General features: G+C 40.7%; 1 protein-coding gene across 1 annotated transcript in view; it reads left to right on the forward strand.

The window, feature by feature from the left end:
* Positions 1-12,433, forward strand: part of TTC39B (tetratricopeptide repeat domain 39B) — a 134,518-nt gene extending 122,085 nt beyond the window's left edge. The window contains exons 19-20 of the mRNA XM_062208220.1: positions 52-168; positions 5,034-12,433. Of these exons, the coding sequence (XP_062064204.1) occupies positions 52-168; positions 5,034-5,130 (214 nt within the window). The 3' untranslated portion in view covers positions 5,131-12,433. The remainder of the gene's footprint in view (positions 1-51; positions 169-5,033) is intronic.
* The last annotated feature ends 6,917 nt before the right edge of the window (positions 12,434-19,350 follow it).

Genomic DNA, 19,350 nt, shown 5'->3' on the forward strand with positions numbered 1-19,350 from the left:
GATGTTTTCTTGTTCTGTTAAGACTTCCTTGTGTTTGGTTTGTTCTTTCAGTGAAAAGCTACTGAAGTATGACCACTACCTAGTGCCCTTCACTCTGTTTGAGTTGGCATTTTTGTATAAAAGCCAAGGAGAAATTGACAAGGCCATAAAGGTCCTAGAAACCGCAAGGTAAGTGATAAACGCAGCTTTTCTTGATTGCTATGACATCAGGAATATCAGTACCATGATAGCAACAGAAACATTATACACTTAAAAATCAACAAATTTGTGCAAAATTAGTAAAAAGGTTACATTTGCTAACTTATTCTTGGTTTATGCTCCTGACTTTTGCTGTTAAATTGCTATTTCCAACCTTCTTAATGCTTTCTTGTGATCATTGACAGATGTGTAGGTATCTGGGTGAGAGATTTCTAACAAATTGTCTTCTATATTAGGGCTCAGAAAACTTTTAATGTAAATGATCAGATAGTATTTATGACATTAGTATAAGATCTCCATTACAACTGCTCAGTTATATCAAAAGCAGCCATTGAAGAAAAATGAGTGTCTAGATTTGGTCTTTGTATCATAATTTGCCAGCCGTAAGCATATTCAGTCACATCTGTTGTTTCCTTGAAGGGCCACTGATTCCATGATGCTCTTTGATCTACCTCTGAGTTCTTTCTGTCTGCTATGAGGGCTTCAAAATATTTTTATCATGTTTGCTGGATAATGGCTCTTAGACGGGTGGTAATGTTTCACTTAGGGAAGGCAGACACCTGTGTTCTGTTTGCCTTCCACTCTTCATTCAGTGGAGAAAGAATGCCCTAATAGTTCTAAGTCATAAGTAGTTTAGTGGTTCACTGATTTGTTCATGTATTCCAATTCAAATGTAAGGAAATTTCAGAAAGTTCATGGAAATGGATGTTATGAAAAACTACTCATAGATTTCAAAATTTTTTCATTAAAATAAATGTATTTCTTAGTTACATTTTCCATGAACTTTTAGAAGTCCTTGTGTGTCTACTGAGCATCAGCTGTGTCCTGTACAACAGTTAAGGCTCTCAAGAGATAACTGTAAACTCAACAGTGTTTCTATTCTGTTAGCTGGAGGGAGATGTTAAACAAGTAAGAAAAATCTCAGTGGCATATGTTTTGCTGAGATTTACAGTGTGATACCTGGGTGCTACTTTACGTTGATTCTAAATGATTTGCTTGAAGAGGTGATGTTGTAGTTGGGATTTGCATAATTAAAGCTAATTTTGAGGGTTTGGTGTTGTGGCATAGCACTGCCTCCTGTGATGCTGGCATTCCACATGGGTGCCGGTTTGTGTCCTAGCTGCTCCACTTTCCATTCACCTGCCTGCTAGTAGGCTGGGAATAGCAGTAGAGGATGGGCCTACTGTTTGGGCCCCTGCTGTCCAAGTGGGAGACCAGATGAAGCTCCTGGCTCCTGACTTCAGTGTGTCCCAGCCCTGGCTGTTGTGGCCATCTGGGGAGAGAACCAGCAGATGGAAGATCTCTCTCTTTCTCTCATCTCTCCCTCTGTCTCTGTAACCCTGATTTTTAAATAAATAAATAGTAAATCTTAAAAAAAAAAAAAAGCTGGTTTTGAGAAAATCAGTCACCAAAAGATGAGAGGGTGCTTTCCTGGCAGAAGCCACAGCCAGGGGACCTTTAGATTGTGAAATTAAGTCAATAGGTTGAAATTAAGCCGCTGGGTTGATGATTATGCTTTTTATTGACTTGGAGAATAAAATAATTTAAGGACGAGAAGGAGCTTCTCTTTTGGACCATGATATTTTGAGGCATCTGTTAGATATCCCATGTGAAGATAGTAAGTTGGCTGTCAAAAACACATGCAAGATTGAGGATAATATTTCAGAGTCACCAACATAAGAGACAGTGATATTTAAAGCTATGATACTTGATGATGTCATTTTGGGAAAGTTGCATATCTGGAGAAAGGTCTAGCATAGTGCCTGGGTTATGCCGTTATGTCAGAGATTAAACAATACAATGAAGAAGATTAAGCTCTTCATAATAAGATTATGTGAGTTAGGGGAATATCTAGGAAAGCCAGCTGAGCAAAATGTTTCACCAAAGAAGAGAGAGTGGTCAGTTACGAGGGCAGCTGCTGAGAGGTTCGGCAAGGTTAAAGAGAATTGGCTGCTGCACTTGGCAGCAAGCCAGTCGTTGGTCACTTTTGACAAGTGAGCTGAGAGGAGAAGTGGAATCAGCTACTTGAGACAGCTCTTTCAGGATGTTTAATTTGAACAGAGTGTAGTGATGGAGTGGAAGCTTCAGGGGCATGGAAAGCCAAGAAGGGCTTCCTTAAAATAAAAAAAAAAATGGTAAACACATCACTTCTTAAGTTAATATATGAGTGTATGACTGGTATTTCAACCATAATATCTATATATCATCAAATACAGATATTAGAAAGTTAGACTATAAATACTTCTGTTCCAAATATTCAGTATGTGGACATATGCAAGTCCTTCCTGTGAAGTGCACAGTGAGACAAATTTTTTTTTTTTTTAATTTATTTGACAGGTAGAGTTGTAGACAGTGAGAGAGAGACAGAGAGAAAGCTCTTCCTTCCGTTGGTTTACTCCCCAAATGGCCGCTGCGACCGGCGCTGTGCCGATCTGAAGCCAGGAGCCAGGTGCTTTTTCCTGGTCTCCCATGCGGGTGCAGGGGCCCAAGCACTTGGGCCATCCTCCACTGCCCTCCCTGGGCCACAGCAGAAAGCTGGACTGGAAGAGGAACAACTGGGATTAGAACCAGAGCCCATATGGGATTCTGGCGCCGCAGGTGGAGGATTAACCAAGTGAGCCACGGCACTGGCCCCGGTGAGACAAATTTATAATGATGATAAGTATTTTACAACTGAAAAGCAACCGAAAGTCACCACTAAGTCAAGACAGTGCCAGTGATTTAGACACATGTCCCAGTAATTTCAGGACTATCAATTCTCTGAAGTTCCCCTTAGGTATGAGGAAACTTCAAAAAAGTTCAAGGAAAAATTAAATTAAAAGATAAATTTATTTTGGCCCGGCGCCGCGGCTCACTAGGCTAATCCTCCGCCTTGCGGCGCCGGCACACCGGGTTCTAGTCCCGGTCGGGGCACCGGATTCTGTCCCGGTTGCCCCTCTTCCAGGCCAGCTCTCTGCTGTGGCCAGGGAGTGCAGTGGAGGATGGCCCAAGTGCTTGGGCCCTGCACCCCATGGGAGACCAGGAGAAGCACCTGGCTCTTGCCATCGGATCAGCGCGTTGCGCCAGCCGCAGCGTGCCAGCCGCGGTGGCCATTGGAGGGTGAACCAACGGCAAAAGGAAGACCTTTCTCTCTGTCTCTCTCTCTCACTGTCCACTCTGCCTGTCAAAAAAGATAAATTTATTTTGGCATCAAAAATTTTGACGCCTATGTATATTCTTTTCATAATACACATTTTTCAATAAATTTGTAAAATTTTGTATTTAGTTTTTATGCACTTGAAAGACCGACAAAGAGAGAGCTCCACTCCCATCTACTGGTTCACTCCCCAAATGCCCATAATGGGTAGAGTGGGCCAAGCCAGACCTGGGAGCTGGAATTCATCTAGGTCTTCCATGTGGGTGGCAGGGACCCAGTTACTTGAGCCATGACTGCTGCTCCCAGGACGCACATTAACAGGAAACTGGAATCAGGAGCAGAGTCAGAACTCAGAGCCAGGACTTGAACCCAAGCATTTAGATATGGGATGCAGATGTCTCAATGGAGGCTTAACAATTAAGTCAAATGCCTGGCCCCTCCCCACAATGAACTGTTTTTGGTGAAAAACTATTCATACATTTCAACTTCTTTTGCACTTAAATAAACTTACTGTTTAATTCCATTTTTCATGATTTTTTTAAAGTACTTTCATATTAGGAGCTTTGCCAATTTGCCACTTTATGTGGCCAGCCATGTAGAAAATACTCAGTAACATCCTTTGGTAAACTCTAGTAATATGTTGACTTTGGTAAGCTCTAGTAATACATTTTCCAGGTTACCAGTAAGTAGCCCTTAGAAATGTGTAAGACAAGACAAACAGCTATAGAAAAACACACCACTGCAAACAAGGTGGTTATAAGGCCATTCTGTGCAGCTATCCCATTTTGCAGATTCTTAACAGTTCTAACTAGGTGAAGTCAACATGGATTATCTATGTAGGGTTTTTAAATAACCTTTGAGTTTCTGTGGTTCATTCTGGCATTGGTCTGATTATTACATAATTATTGATCAAACCATTGATACTTGTATGTAAGCAATGGAATAAGTAATTTTGGCATTCTCAGTAATCCTGCTTTCATGCAATTGTTTCTTCATGAGGGTTCCAAGGTATTTTTCTTTTTTTTTCAGTCATTGGTTGTGTTCACCATGTTTGAATGAGCCTGCCTTAAAACCTTCTAATTTAAAAAAGGCAAACTTGGGGCCGGTGCTATGGCGCAGTAGGTTAATCCTCTGCCTAGGGTGCCAGCATCCCATATGGGCGCCAGTTTGTGTCCCGGCTGCTCCTCTTCTGATACAGCTCAGGTGATTGGACCCCTGCATCCAAGTGGGAGACCCAAAAGAGACTCCTGGCTTTGGATTGGCTCAGCTCCTGCTGTTGCAGCCATTTGGGGAGTGAACCAGTGGATGGAAGACTTTTCTATCTCTCCCTGTCAGTGTCTGTAACTCTACCTCTCACATAAATAAGTAAAATCTTAAAAAAAAAAAAAAAAAGCCAAACTGTTCAGTTTGCTAGACCCTCCTCATAACCTTCTTGCTGTGCTTGTGAATGCCTTTGTGATGAAGTAGAACCTTGCTGCTCAAAGTATGACCTTTGGAACCCCACCAGGAAGCTTCTAGAAATCCAGACTACTGTCCTGTCACCTCTTACAGAACCAGGAACCTGTACTTTCCTAAGATCTACTGTTATGCATGTTAGGGTTTGAAAGTAAATGAGATGAGCGAGGAGGGTGGGGAGGTTGCTTGTGCCCTGGGATACACAGATGGTTTGACTGTACAATTTTGTTGTTATTGTCTTCAGAAACAACTACAAGGACTATTCCCTGGAGTCCAGACTACACTTCAGAATTCAGGCAGCCCTGCACCTCTGGAGGAAACCTTCCTCAGAACGTGATTGATCAGAACACCAACTATGGAATGTTCCCTCACTTGGCATCACCACCTGCTATAGATTAGATTGTGTATTAAAGTGGAAATATGATTATATGAATAAGAGACAAAAATCCAATTTTATTATCAATATTTGCTGTCATCTGAATGGTTTACTGTTGGTCTACATAAATTTTTTTCCCTATGGTATGAAATTCAATAGTATCTAGAAAATTTTTATTTTTTGCATCTCCAAAAAGGATTTCATATTAGATTTTAATTGGGAGGTGAAGAAGTCTTTTAAAAGACTTACAGGCACATATAGTCTAATTAGATTAGTTATTTTTTAATATCGATGTGAACACTGTTTAAGTAGCAAATGTCCTACATGTTGAGCCATTTTTAGATTTCTTGGTCAGTTAAACTTCAGAGGTATTCTGTTGCCCAGTGTTTAAATTTCAGAGGAAAAATAAACATCACTCATATTTTAAAATAGCTAAACAATGACCTTCTGAAAACTCTAAAGAGAGCAGGTGGAGGGCATGGACAGGGATGGGACGATGTAATTTGTGGTTTAAAGACACTTGCATCTATGTGATGAAATACTAAGTTATGGGCTTTTTTAAAAAAAAATCTTCATGTTGGTTTAAGGTGGTGACATTTTTGAGAGACTATCCAGTTTTTGAATGTATTTAAGTCTATTATAGCAAAATTTAAAGTAAAAAAACCTGTATATCTAAAGGGAAATAAAAGTCATATTTTGGAAATTATCCTTAATCTTAGCAATGAAGCCTGAAATATATACATTGGTTATTTTTCTTATAGGAAGCAAAGTTCCTGCTGCTTTAAATGATATGTAAGATATCCATAGTTTTTACTTCTATGTCAGTGAGCAAGATCTAATTTTCTAATCTCTCTAGCACTGTGATTATTCCTTGTAAATATTTGGACTTGTGCTTATTAGTCCTTGAGTTAGGTGACAGGGCATGGAGTGAGAAAGAGCCCGGCTCCATATGGTCCTGGCTCTGCCACCAGTGAGCAGTTAACAAGGTGACCTTTAGGGGGTCCCTGGCTCCTTGTGCCTCTCACCATATTGTCATCTGTGAAATGGACAAAGAACAGATGACTTTCAAGGTCCCTTTCAGCTTTATAACTGTGAGTCTGTGTATTTATTTTTTCCAATGTTATGTTTAGTCCAAACCACTCCCACCTACTGTGCCTTTTATTTTTCAATCATCGCCATTCCTCCCCCTACTTCCCAGGTATGTGTAATGTGGCTAAGGACCAGAATGGATCCAGAGAAAGGAAAAAAAGTTCATGAGTTGACAATCCAGGTTTTATGCTTTCTATTTCAGTTTTGAAGAAGAGGAACTTTGTCATGGAATCCTTTGCATTTGAACAGGAAATGAGGAGTTTATCTTTGTTGGTTACTAATTCCATGACTTGAAGTAAGTGAGTGACCCCTTCTGGGCCTTGATTTCCTCAGTGGGGAGAGCAGCATTAGGGTTTTTAAGCATTGGTTACCATCTTAAAGCTATTGACTGAGTTTGTGGTCTTTGAAAGAAGCATGGACATTCAAAAAGCTATAAATTTATTAATGCTTTTGGCACCAACAGTAGCCCAAATTATGAATTTGCTCCTTCCTTACTGTTCCCGGTGGCATGAGCCTATGTGCAAATGGTGTTTGGTGTTATTTCTTTCAAGGTACTGATTCTTTTTATTTTTAATGATTTATTTATTTATTTGAAAGGAGAGTGACAGAGAGAGGGAGATGCAGGGAGAAAGATTTCCATCTGCTGGTTCATTCCCCAAATGTCTACAACAGTTGGAGCTGGGTCTAGTGAAAGCCAGGAACCTGGAACTCCATCCAGGTCTCCCAACTGGGTAGCAGGGACTCAAGTGCTGGGGACATCATTTGCTGCATTCCCAGGCACATTAGGAGGAAACTGGATTGGAAGCAGAATAATTGGGGCTTGAACCCACACCCTGATATGGGGCGTGGGAGTCCCAAGTAATGGTTTAATCAGCTGTGCCTCAATGTTGGCCCCTAAGGTGCTGATTCCTGATCAACACTTAGGCTGCATTTCTAGTGTAGGGTGATTAACACAACTCGAGTCAGAGTACCACCTCTTCAGATAGATCAGTATGTGCTATAAACATGAATTATGTAACTTTAATTACAAAGAGGAGATAAAATTGACTGTCATTATAGTTTAAGTTGAGGTGGAAAATACGTTCCAGAATTATTTTTGTGTATAATTGTAAAAAAGCTTGTAAATTGCGTAGGTGAGCTCTGGTAGCATTATTTTGTAATATACCTATGTTGTTTTTGTTGGAAGCTGCAAGTCATAGCTGAGTCACTTAGTGTTCTACTGTAAAATGAAAAAATTTTAAGCTAATAGTAGTTGTTTTATTTTAACTATTTTGAAAGACATATAACAGTCATCTGTCCCATAAATGTTTTCCTTTGTTATGTTTTCTTATTTTGATTTTATTATTACTTCCTGTTCTTTTGATGGACAGTCTATGCAGTGGATGTTTAAGTACTGTAATATCATTAGTGCTAGAGATGTTTGTTTCCTGTCATGTTCAAGGTATTGTACTGGCACTAGTTGCTGGCAACATCAGCTAATATTACATTTTTGGAATTACTTTGTGATTTTTAGGATATTCTTTGAAGAATGAATACTGAAGTAGCGATGTTTTATTTAATCTTTTGAGGTGCATATATGATAGGATTGGACTGCCAGTGTGTCTGACAGTGCAATTTTGTAGTTCCTGGTGTGATTGCCTTTTTTGTGGTTGTTTTGCTTCGTTTTCTTTTAAACGGGGAGTCTGAGTTCTGATGGCTGCTTTATAAAGAGGTTGTGCTTTGTAGGAATAATGACAAGGAAAGCATGATTTCTGCTTGACAATTAGTGGAAAATTAATTACAGCTGCTTTTGACATAGATGTTAATGTTCTCTATGCTCCTGGGTACACAAAGGTCTCAAGTCATATGGGATAAAATTAATTGATTATTTCTCTTTTCAGAGAGCAGAGATGAAACAGAAAGTGTAGGGAGGTGAATTCTAAAGGAATAATTTCTAATCAGTGGAACAGTCCAACAGGCTGATACAGTGTGACTAGCTCTTTTGCAAAAGAGTGAATCTAACAGCAATATGTGACTGTTATTCAGACCTGGACTGGAAGCTTGGAAAGCTTGGACTAGTTGGTTGTTGAGGCCACGCTATGATTCTTTGCTCAGGGCTTCAAGTCAGTGGGTTGTATGAAGAAGTTATTAGTAGAGGTAGGTACATTGTGATAGATTCTGAAAGTACCTGTTATTAATACTCATGGGCTGGCGCCACGGCTCAATAGGCTAATCCTCCACCTTGCGGCGCTGGCACACCGGGTTCTAGTCCCGGTCGGGGTGCCGGATTCTGTCCTGGTTGCCCATCTTCCAGGCCAGCTCTCTGTTATGGCAAGGGTGTGCAGTGGAAGATGGCCCAAGTGCTTGGGCCCTGCACCCCATGGGAGACCAGGATAAGCACCTGGCTCCTGCCTTCAGATCAGTGTGATGTGCTGGCCGCAGCCCGCTGGCCATGGCGGCCATTGGAGGGTGAACCAACGGCAAAAGGAAGACCTTTCTCTCTGTCTCTCTTTCTCACTGTCCACTCTGTCAAAAAAAAAAAAATACTCATCATGATTCCAATTCTGTTGTTTTGCTAGTAGAGATTTTCCACCCCTTGGATATTTAAAAAAATTATTTTAAAAATGGTCTTTGTAAACAACTAGAAAATTTTCTGGAGTTTCTCTGGTTAATTCTCAAAACTTTTTCACATCTTGTCCTTTCCAGCCTCTGAGCAGTATTGCTTCTCCTTCCTTCCTGCTTGGCCAGTACAGTGGCCACTTCCCACATGTGGCTTTTGAGCCCATTGGGATGGTGAGGGCACATTGGTACTGCCAGGTGTCAAGGGAGCGTTTCTTCATGCATGCACTTTTCTTTAAAGGCCTTCCAATATCTGGCTTCCTAGAGTTCTTGCTTTGACCTGCCATCTACTCTGCTTACCCACTCACCATGGTAACATTGTCAGAAACACTGCTTTTTCTGTTTAAGTGCCCTTAAACTGTCGTCATGTTTGCTCTGCAGGTGATGGAGGTCATTGGCATGTTTGAATGTTATGCTCTGCCACTTCCATCCGTGCAGAACTCCTTATTCTTATTTGTAAGATTACTATTTAAATCTAATTTTATAGACATTTTTTACTTTTCCAGAAAATACAACTGTTAGAATTGTAGAAGAGTGATTCTTACATTTGAGATAGTAGATTTCATGATTAAATTATCTTCCAAGATAATAATATTCTGAAAAATTCAGTGACATCTTTTCAATCCCTTTATGTTATCAAGGTTTTCCCATTGACTCAACTGGCCCAGTAGTTCTAAAGGTTCTTAGATACAAATTAGCTACTAAGAAAATAATTTGGCAGATTATTTAATATTATGAATTTTATGCCTTTTGCTGCCTATTAATATTTCTGAAAATTGCTGATACCTAAGTTACTTGCATAAATATAATTAAGACCTATTTTTGGTCTCTTTAGACAGTGCTTAATTAATTGCAGCTAATTAATTGCAGTTATTGATCAGTAGATAAACATATAACACTGTATAAGTATTAAATAGGCAATGTTTTATACTGTTCTTTCAGAAGAATTATAAGATTTTTTTCTACATGGTTCTTCCTCCACCAACCCAATTACTTACATTCTTTCTCTTTAAGTATCAGATTGCTTATTGTAGAACATAATATTGCTTCCTTTTTGGTAGTTTGTCTTTCATACATTTGCTGTTAGATTTGGTGGCTTTGAAACTGTTGAACTTGAAATGTAGGGAAAAGTACACATGAGAATTTTTACCATCAAGGAAAACCTCTTTTGGGTTGAGTAGTTAGGATTTGACCATGATGCTTGAAACTGCTTCTTCAGAGGTACTGTTGAAATCCAACCCAGTCCAGTCTGTGTGTAGCCTCATCACTTCAGAAAAAAATGACACACGGACTACTTAGCATGGAGAGATGGCTGAGCAGGTTCTTGGCCTGAACTATTCAGCGGGATCTGTAGATCTAGCTTCAGAAGACATGTAAGCCCCATTCCCGCCGATGGACAGTGTACCCATGACATGTGTTCAGCACAGTAATACTGTAACAGGACTTTGCCTAGAAAAAGCAAAGCAGCTGCCTCACTGTAGTAATGCCTACAGATGCCTATAGACTGAATGCTTAATAGGAAAAGTCAAGTACTTTCAGACCAAACTTCATTAAGTAAAATTTGTTGCACAGTAGCAAACCAGTTTACCTTGTATGCTAATCTAGTAGTTCTAAGAAATGCATACTTTAAATGATGAACTTAAGGGATGCTGGCACATCCTAGTGGGAATTTTTATTTTATTGCTATGTAATATTTTCTAGTAAATTGGTTTAATTATTGGTAGTTGGCAGGCACCATTTGGAGAAAAAAGTAAAAGAAATTTATCTCAGTATAACCTAAGTAAATAACCAGTGAAATTGAATTAAGAATTTAAAGTAGAGTTCTTTTTTCAACTTTAAAGGAATTATATTATTTTGAAATGCTGGAAGGTTTTATTCAGTGTGAAGGTGTGATGCTCTGTGCTTTGGGAATCACGCAGACATTTGAATTCTCTATTGTTGATGAATCCAAATGGCCAGGTGGCAGTTTTAGGGGTGGTAAATAACTTTAAATAATTTTCATTAATTCACTTTTTTCCTAAAGAGATTGTTCATAGTATACAATTGCTTTCTTTAGAGAGATTTGTGATATTTTTTAAATAAAATAATTTATATGAAAAGAGTTTATGGTAAACACCTAAAATCTTAGTTTATTGTTTCAATTTAATGTCCTAAGAAAACAGTGCTGTTGGGTTCTGTTTAAGATCTGTAGAGAGAGAATATGTGTATTTCACTGTTATGTGCTGACCAGAAAAATTACTGAATTCTCAATAAAATATTGTTTTCTGCTACTGTATTGGGGGAAATTCTATAACTAGTTAATGTTTTAAAATTATGTTTCCCTATTGCTGACTCTTGGCATCCAAATACCTAAATGAACACCAATTGAGTCATTTACCTAAAAAAGAACTTCAAAAAGTTTGTGGAAAAATTGGATTAAAAGAAATGTATTTTAGTGCAAAGGAATTTTGAATTTCACATATAGTTTTTTCAAATACACATTTTCCATGAACTTTTTGAAGATCCCTTTGTATTAGTGTTTGAAATATTTATTTGCAAATGTGGATAGGGACATTTATGTGTTTTATGTAAGTTTCTAAATTATGAGTATAGCCAAATATACATATGTGTATACATATATACATGTGCATATATATACATATATATAATGAAAATTATTAGTTCATTACTGAAATTTATTCCCAAAGCTTCATTTGGGAAATTGTGCTTTGCCTTAAAACATACAAAATAGACCTGTCTTGTGATGTAGGCACCTAATCATAATCTTAACTTGACGTGTAAGAGGATTTCTACTTTCACAACATGTGTTTTTCCACTTTTGCTTGAATTAAACAGAAGTAAGGTTGGAAGCCTTAGCACTTTGTAACTGATGGGAAATCTCCTGTTGGATCACGACATCCAACCTACCTGTATGTACTTTGCAATGCAATTTTAGTAAAAATCATCAACATTTTATCCCACTCTTTCTTTATTACATTTGAGTTTAGATCTCTTTCTTTCCCATTCTCAGTGGTCACACTTTTACAGAGCAAAACATTTTTAGAAACTGAAGAGATAATTTCTATGTAAAACGAATGTGTTAGTAACATCCATCTGCTGATCAAGTAGGCACCGGTTCTGGTATCAGAAAGTGAAATAGATTGTCGCTATCAAAGCATTTTATCTATACAAGTGACAAAGAAAACTGTGAAGTTCTGATATTTTTAATATAGAAATGACATTCCCAATGAGTATTCTCTTGCTGATTTTGTGTTAATGGTATCATCTATGATTTGTGAGTTAATGCTGATGTGAGACCTAAGTTTCCAACATGGAGACAGCAGTCCCCATAGCCTATTTTTACCATTAAGATGGTTTTGAAAACAGATGTCATCTTAGAAATTATATTTTTAAGTGCAAATAGATGATCACAGCTTGAAAGCCAACATGTTTTATTTTTGATTTCTTAGTATAAGAGTTCTGTGTATCATTAGATATGTGTTTGAGTTGGAGATTTCCTCAGAAATCTGTATTTTCATATTGCTACAACTGGTTTACCTGCAACATGCAATTGTTATTTAAATAAATTACAGTTGATGGAATTACAGTCTTATTGTGATTGGTCTACATGTGAAAGCTGTCTGCAACATATGTCTACTGGCCTTTCGTTGTCTTATGATGTAAACTTGAAGTTTTGTTCCTTTTTTCCCTCTCTAAACTTAACAGGCAAGTATGAAAGCCCTTCTTTGTGCGATGTTCTTGGTTGAGTGCTGGGTGTGAACACATGAATGTGATGACAGTTGCCTCTAGGGAGGGTTGCCTTCTCTTTCATCTTTTTATAGTCTATTTAATCTATTTAATGGCTCAGAGATGTAGATTAGCAGATAACTTGTCAGTTTTAGGAGGCATCTTCAGCATTCAGCATAGCACAGAAAGAAAGTGCTAGTCCCTGTGAATCAAGATATCTGTATTTAAGCCTGGACTTGGCTAGACTGTGGAATGTGATGCCCCTTCCCAGCTACTTAACTTCTCTGCACTTTGCCTAGCCCCTCTGTAAAATGGGGACAATTCTGCTTCACTCAGCCCTCATCTAAGACCCACAGTGAGCAAATCCAAAATGAGATGTTTCCTTGCTTTGCTCCCTCCATATGTTAAGGTTGGTTCATGCCTGTCAAAAGCCAGGTACTTCCATCACTGGGTGGCTTTTTATGATGTAATTCAGTAACTTGAGTTCTTTCTATCTTGTGGTTCTGCAGTTTTCTTTTTTTTTTTTTAAGACAGGATTTCTTTTTTTTTTTTTAATTTTTGACAGGCAGAGTGGACAGTGAGAGAGAGAGACAGAGAGAAAGGTCTTCCTTTTGCCGTTGGTTCACCCTCCAATGGCCGCCGCGGTAGCGCGCTGTGGCCAGCGCACCGCGCTGATCCGATGGCAGGAGCCAGGTGCTTCTCCTGGTCTCCCATGGGGTGCAGGGCCCAAGCACTTGGGCCATCTTCCACTGCACTCCCTGGCCACAGCAGAGAGCTGGCCTGGAAGAAGGGCAACTGGGACAGGATCGGTGCCCTGACTGGGACTAGAACCCGGTGTGCCGGCGCCACAAGGCGGAGGATTAGCCTATTGAGCCGCGGCGCCGGTGTGGTTCTGCAGTTTTCAACTCATGACTGCTAAAATCTGCCCTTTTAAAAGATATATATATATATATATATATATTTTTTTTTTTTTTTCATTTTATTGGAGAGACAAAGAGAGATCTTCCATGTGCTGATTCACTCTCCCAAAGCCTGCAGTAGCCAGGGCTGAGAGACCAAAGCAAGGAACCCGGAACTCTATCCGGGTCTCCTATGTGGGAGGCAGAGACCCAAGTACATGAGCCATCATCTACTGCCTCTGGGTGTTACCAGAGTTGGCTGGAACAGAGGTTCTTGTCCACCGTAAGAAAAGAATTTCAGATGTGAGATAGGTGGTAAGCAAGCTATCAAAGTTTAATGAAGCAATACACCTGGCAGGCCAGATGGGCAATTCACCAAGGAATGGAGTGCCCAGTATGCATTTTGATGGGTATATATGGCTGTGGAGTCCAATTCTTTCCTCTTTCCCTTCCCTCCTCTTGAAGTATTGCTAGAAAGACTTTATGGGCATGAAACTCCTCCTGAGGCTTTATTAGACCCCCAAATAGCTTCCTTGGTGCCAGCCTACTAAGATTCCCCTGGCATGTTCCCAGAAGGTGTGACTGGGACCCTTGTACAAGGTTATGGGACTTGGTCAGGACTTTTCATGTGTAGATATCAGACTGCTTCTGAATGTTTCTAAAGCTGCTACCTTCCTTCCCACAGGGTCTACCTTCCTACCTAGCGTAAGGGTGTGCATTAGCAGGAAACTGGTTTGGAAGCAGAGTGGCCAGGATCCAAACTGAAGTGGGAGAGGTGGGAGTTAATTTTAATCTAGGTCTTTGCTTTTACTTAGAGAAGCAATCTAAGTACAGGCACATATGCAGTATGCAACATGGTTTATTTAAGAGGTGAGAAAGCAAACACACATGTGGGCATAGTTAAGTGGAATGGGCCAGGAAGGGAAAGGGGTTGGGGAGGGAAATAGAAGGCATCTTCAGTGCCTCCTTTTGTTCTGGTCTCTACCAAAAGAGAGACTCACTCCCAATAGCCATCTTTTATAAGGCCAGAAGGGGAGTGGCTACATGGCACCACACAACGCAGGTCTTACGTGAAGGGAAATACATCCTGGGAAGGGGGCCATTGGACAGGTAAGTGGATAGGATCACACTGCAGTGCAGGGGAGAGTATGTGCGGCTGCCAGCTTGTGACCTTAATCTGGCTACCTGCCTCATCCCATATCATTCTCCCCTCACATTTCTGACCCTGTATGCTAAGAGAGTGCTGAAGAGTAATGATTCATCTTCTGTATCTACTTCCTGCTGGTCAGCATCCTGGGTCCTGCCTATCTTGGGTTCAGAAACCTCTTCCTATCTCATCTAATGGATCTATTAATCACTTCACATGCTCCTCCTCATTCTATCAGTGTATGTTTAAGGCTAGTCAGTTATCCATGACTACTTTAGACAGCATCCACAGACTTCCATACTTATTATAAATATTGGGCTGAAGTGTAGGGTAGGTTGCCCAAAGCAATGGACAGATTCTTAGAGTTAGCTTTTTGTGTCATGCTAGGATCTTTGATGCTCACTAAGGAGTTTTTCTGCCAATAGCAGCTTCCTGAGAGAATCAAAAGAGGTATAGATAACACATGTCTGCCTTAAAGTACAATAGCCTCGATATGACAAATGCAAAAGCTCCACTTAATTGTTTTGCCATTTGAAGAGGTATTTGAGATCTTCCATTGGTTCACAAGAGTAGGCAGAATTATCTTCTGTATGTACCTATAAAAGTTTAATCCTTGAATTTCCCAGGTTGGGATGCCCTGTAACTTGACTGTGGTAGCGTCCCTTCCATTTAGACTGCAATTGATCTGAAGGGGATACTTCCCTCCAAGTCTTTGATAAAACTAGGAATCCTGGGGATGTAGGCTGTTCATGACTTTTGGGATCATGCACTGGAGAATTTTATTAGCATACTCACCAGAACCTTTTGTACCTGACCTAAATTAATAATGCACTTTATCTCATCTTGAGTCTCTGAATCAAAGAGGATGTCAGAGGTGAGGAAGGGCTTTCCACATAGCATTTTAATAAGATTTAAAGTAAGTAGACTTAGGTGCCATTCTCATCCTGAGAGGGGTAATAGGCAATCATTTAATCAGTGTTTCTAAGGGCTTTAGCAAAGCTTAGCCAGAATTTTCTTAAGACTGTGATCAGCCTTTTGGACTATACCTGATGACTGAGGTCTCCCAAGAGGCATGGAGATAAGAAACCCTAGAGCAGTAGCTACCTGTTGAGTTACTTTCCTTTTGATATCATGTAGTCCTTTTCCTTCAAATACCCAAGAGACTATCCGTGTTAAAGCTTTTCTTCCCAGAAGGGTTGAGCCATGTATTTCCTTAACTATTTCATTGAGAGGCCATTGGGAGAATAACCTTGTGATCTGAAGTCCATCAGTCTCTATTCCCTATTTGGTTTCACAATAGTCAGATTAGTAGTATTACAAGGAGACTGGCTTGGAACCAAGAGTGAATGTTCAAGAAACTTAGCAATCTAGGGTTGAAGTCCCCTATCTAGCTCCTGGTTTTATGAGATACTTTTCCCGATGAGAAAATGCAGCCTCATCTTTTAAGAAAACCCTGACATGGTAGGCTGTCCAGGTATTCCTTGATCCCAAACTTAAGGATCTACTCTTTTATTTCATTAGGAAGATCATATAGACTGGGATCTGCCTTAGTACTTTCTAAAATTATAACAAATGACTTAGACATGGGAGAAATTAGCTTCAGGGTAGCACTTAGGGATAATAAATCTCTTCCAAGCAAAGGGATTGGGCATTTAGACATTACCAAAAACTGGTGAGAGATGAGGATATCCTTTAACACACTGAGTCAAAGTGAATATTTTAGAGCAAGGTGTATCATCAACCCCCATAATAATAATAAAAGTCTTTGAGGAAAGGGGTCCTTTATGGGAAGTTAGTACACAGTGACTCCTATTAATTTCATAAGTTAACACTCTTATCTGTGACATCAGTGAATACCCAAGACTCTGACTAGGATGCCTAGGTTGTGGAAGACTCCGGAGTCCTCAAATCCCATCAGTCTTTAGACAAGGCCATGAGCCTTGCACCAGTGTCCTGGCTTTCCACATCCGAGACCAGACTGCCTTTGGGGCTGATTCTGAGGTCACTGAGTGTTGATTAGAGCAGTTGCCATTTTATGGACTGTTTCCCATGTTAACCCTCTCTATATTATTAAACACTTAAAATGTTACTTTTGCTGTCCAGCTCATGGGGATTTGGAATCCCATGGCCAGTTTCTGAAACTGTACCCTTAGGAGGAGTGAGTCCATAGGAATGAAAACAGAGTCATATACAAGTGAACATTCCATAGAACCTGAAAAGACCAAAATAGAAAATGGCTCTCCACGAGCCTAGTTATACTTCAGCATGTAACTTAAATATGTAATTTGCACCTTTGGATCTCTTTTTGTACCCTGAAGTGGGGCTCCCTGTTGTAACCTGCCCGGGGAGGGGGTCTTTCTGCAGGTTGATATAGGGTAATTACTACCCAATGCCCCTGATATAGACATATAAGAAACTACTGTGCCTGGAGTACATGGCCTCCAGGGGACATACTGTCATCATGAAGATGCTAGTCCATCTAGAGACAACCTAATATGAAACTGAGGCATGTCCACAGCATCCCAAATTAGCTTGGGGACTATTCCACTACCACTAGATAGACATTTGGAGGCAACACTTCATGCTTGGATGCTAAGTTCCTGGGTGATAAAAAACAAAAACAGAAAATTAAAAAGTCAGCACAGGCAGGGTTCTGAGTGTCCTGGGATTTTTTTTGTACCCTGAACATTCTCAGGGAGTTTATATTGCCATGCCTAGGGCTTGTGACCCCAGGAGGCATCCCCATCATTAAGGTCCTTTGAACCAGAAGGGGCATTTAACTGGCACCTGAGATGTATCCTTCAAGGCCTTTCCTTTCATCCCAAATATTGAGTCTTTTACCACCATCTCTAGGGACTCTAGTCCTAAGAGGCATCAAAACCTATTTGGAGTGCATGCCAGAGTGTAAAGTTGAGGAGTGGATTGATCCAAGAAGGGACAAGGGATGGAGGAAGGAAATAGAGGGCACCTTCAGCGCCTCCAGTTGTCCTGGTTTCTGATGAAAGAAGGAGAGCCTTCCTGGTTGCTGGCCTCCTTATAAGTTCAGAAGGAGAGAGATGTGGCACGCCTAGGTGAAGGGAGATGCATGCTGGGAAGGGGGCTATTTGACAAGTAAATGGATAGGATTACACAGGGTGGGGTGTGTCTGGATCCCAGTTCATGGCTCTAATCTAGTTCACCTGCCTTGTCCCTAAACCAGGCACTCTGAGATGGGATGCAGGTATTCCCAGGGACTTAACTACTGCACCCAACACCCTCAACCCCACTGTATCTTTCTGTAGCAATCAGCCAAAGGTGGAGGGTTGTGTGTAGGAGGTGATGCGTATCTACCATCTGTACAAGCTCCTTTGGATAGAACACAGCCACCCAGCTTCACTTGATGACAGCAGAGGCAGGGAAATGTAATCTGAACCATGGGCACCGGAAGCAGAGGAAATGGGCATGGCGACTGGTTAGCCTGTTTACTATATCCCCATTTGGGCTGATCCGCCATAGTTCTCCCAGTGTATCTTGTTCTTCCCTGCTTGTCTTTCCTTTATTCTTTGACATGAAAAGCTTGATAGGTTTGCAAATGCATCAGTTACAACTCTTAGAGTGCAAAGTCCAGGAATCAACTTGAGCTAATTTAAAAAGAAATCCCTGAAGCAGATACTCTAAATAGCTGAAGGACATCTTGTGGGTTCCAGGGGCAAGAATATGGAAGATCTCTAAGAAGTATTTGACTTCAGAATAGAAAAGCTCCTGAGATCTGGTGAGCGTTCCTGCTCGGTCTCTCCTGCAGATATGCTTCCTTCTCCACAGATGAACTGCTAGTATTTCATGGGCTCTGGAAGGCGGGAGGAGTTCACAGGCTCCGGAAGGGAGGATGTCCACAGAGCAAAGGCTTATTTTTCTCACATGCCCCATCTCTATTCCTGGGACCAGCTCCACATTGTCCTCACCAAGGGCCATCAACTGGTAGAGTCTCTATCAACTGGAAGAGTGTGGTGTGTAGGAATTGGGTCTTAAGAGCATCCACTTGGTGGGGCTGGCACCATGGCTCACTTGGTTAATCCTCTGCCTGTGGTGCCAGCATCCCATGTGGGCGCTGCGTTCTAGTCCTGGTTGCTCCTCTCCCAGTCCAGCTCTCTGCTGTGGCCCAGGAGGGCAGTGGAGGATGGCCCAAGTGCTTGGGCCCTGCACCCCATGGGAGACCAGGAAAAGCACCTGGCTCCTGGCTTTGGATCCGAGTAGCTCCGGCCGTAGCGGCCAATTGGGGGGTGACCCAACGGAAGGAAGACCTTTCTTCTCTGTCTCTCTCTCACTGTCTATAACTCTGTCAAAAAAAAAATTAAAAGAAAATGTTATTTGTCCTCCACATAGGATTTGCATGCTACCTGCACAGAGGTTGGAGAACCGCAAGGCACACTTCCCCTCCGAAAGGGAAAAATCCAGCAAGCACTGGTTGCTCACTCTCCTCAGATTTCCTATGGAGAGCCTCCCTACCTTGAGAATAAGCAATGTTCTTTGATTAGGATTTCATCTGTGCTCTGGAAGGAGCATTTATCACACTGAAGAGTAAACACACCTGACTTCTGCTCTGGAAACCTGTACTATCTTTATCGCCCCAAGCAGCTTATTATCCAAACAGTTCAGAAAAGATAATTTGACATAAAGCTAGACAGCACCTTTTCCTTTGAGATGTGTAGAAAAAAGAAAGAGACCCTTGGAGAATTGTCTCCCAGTG

This window comes from Lepus europaeus, chromosome 12 (assembly GCF_033115175.1).
Source record: "Lepus europaeus isolate LE1 chromosome 12, mLepTim1.pri, whole genome shotgun sequence".
Taxonomy (NCBI): Eukaryota; Metazoa; Chordata; class Mammalia; order Lagomorpha; family Leporidae; genus Lepus; species Lepus europaeus.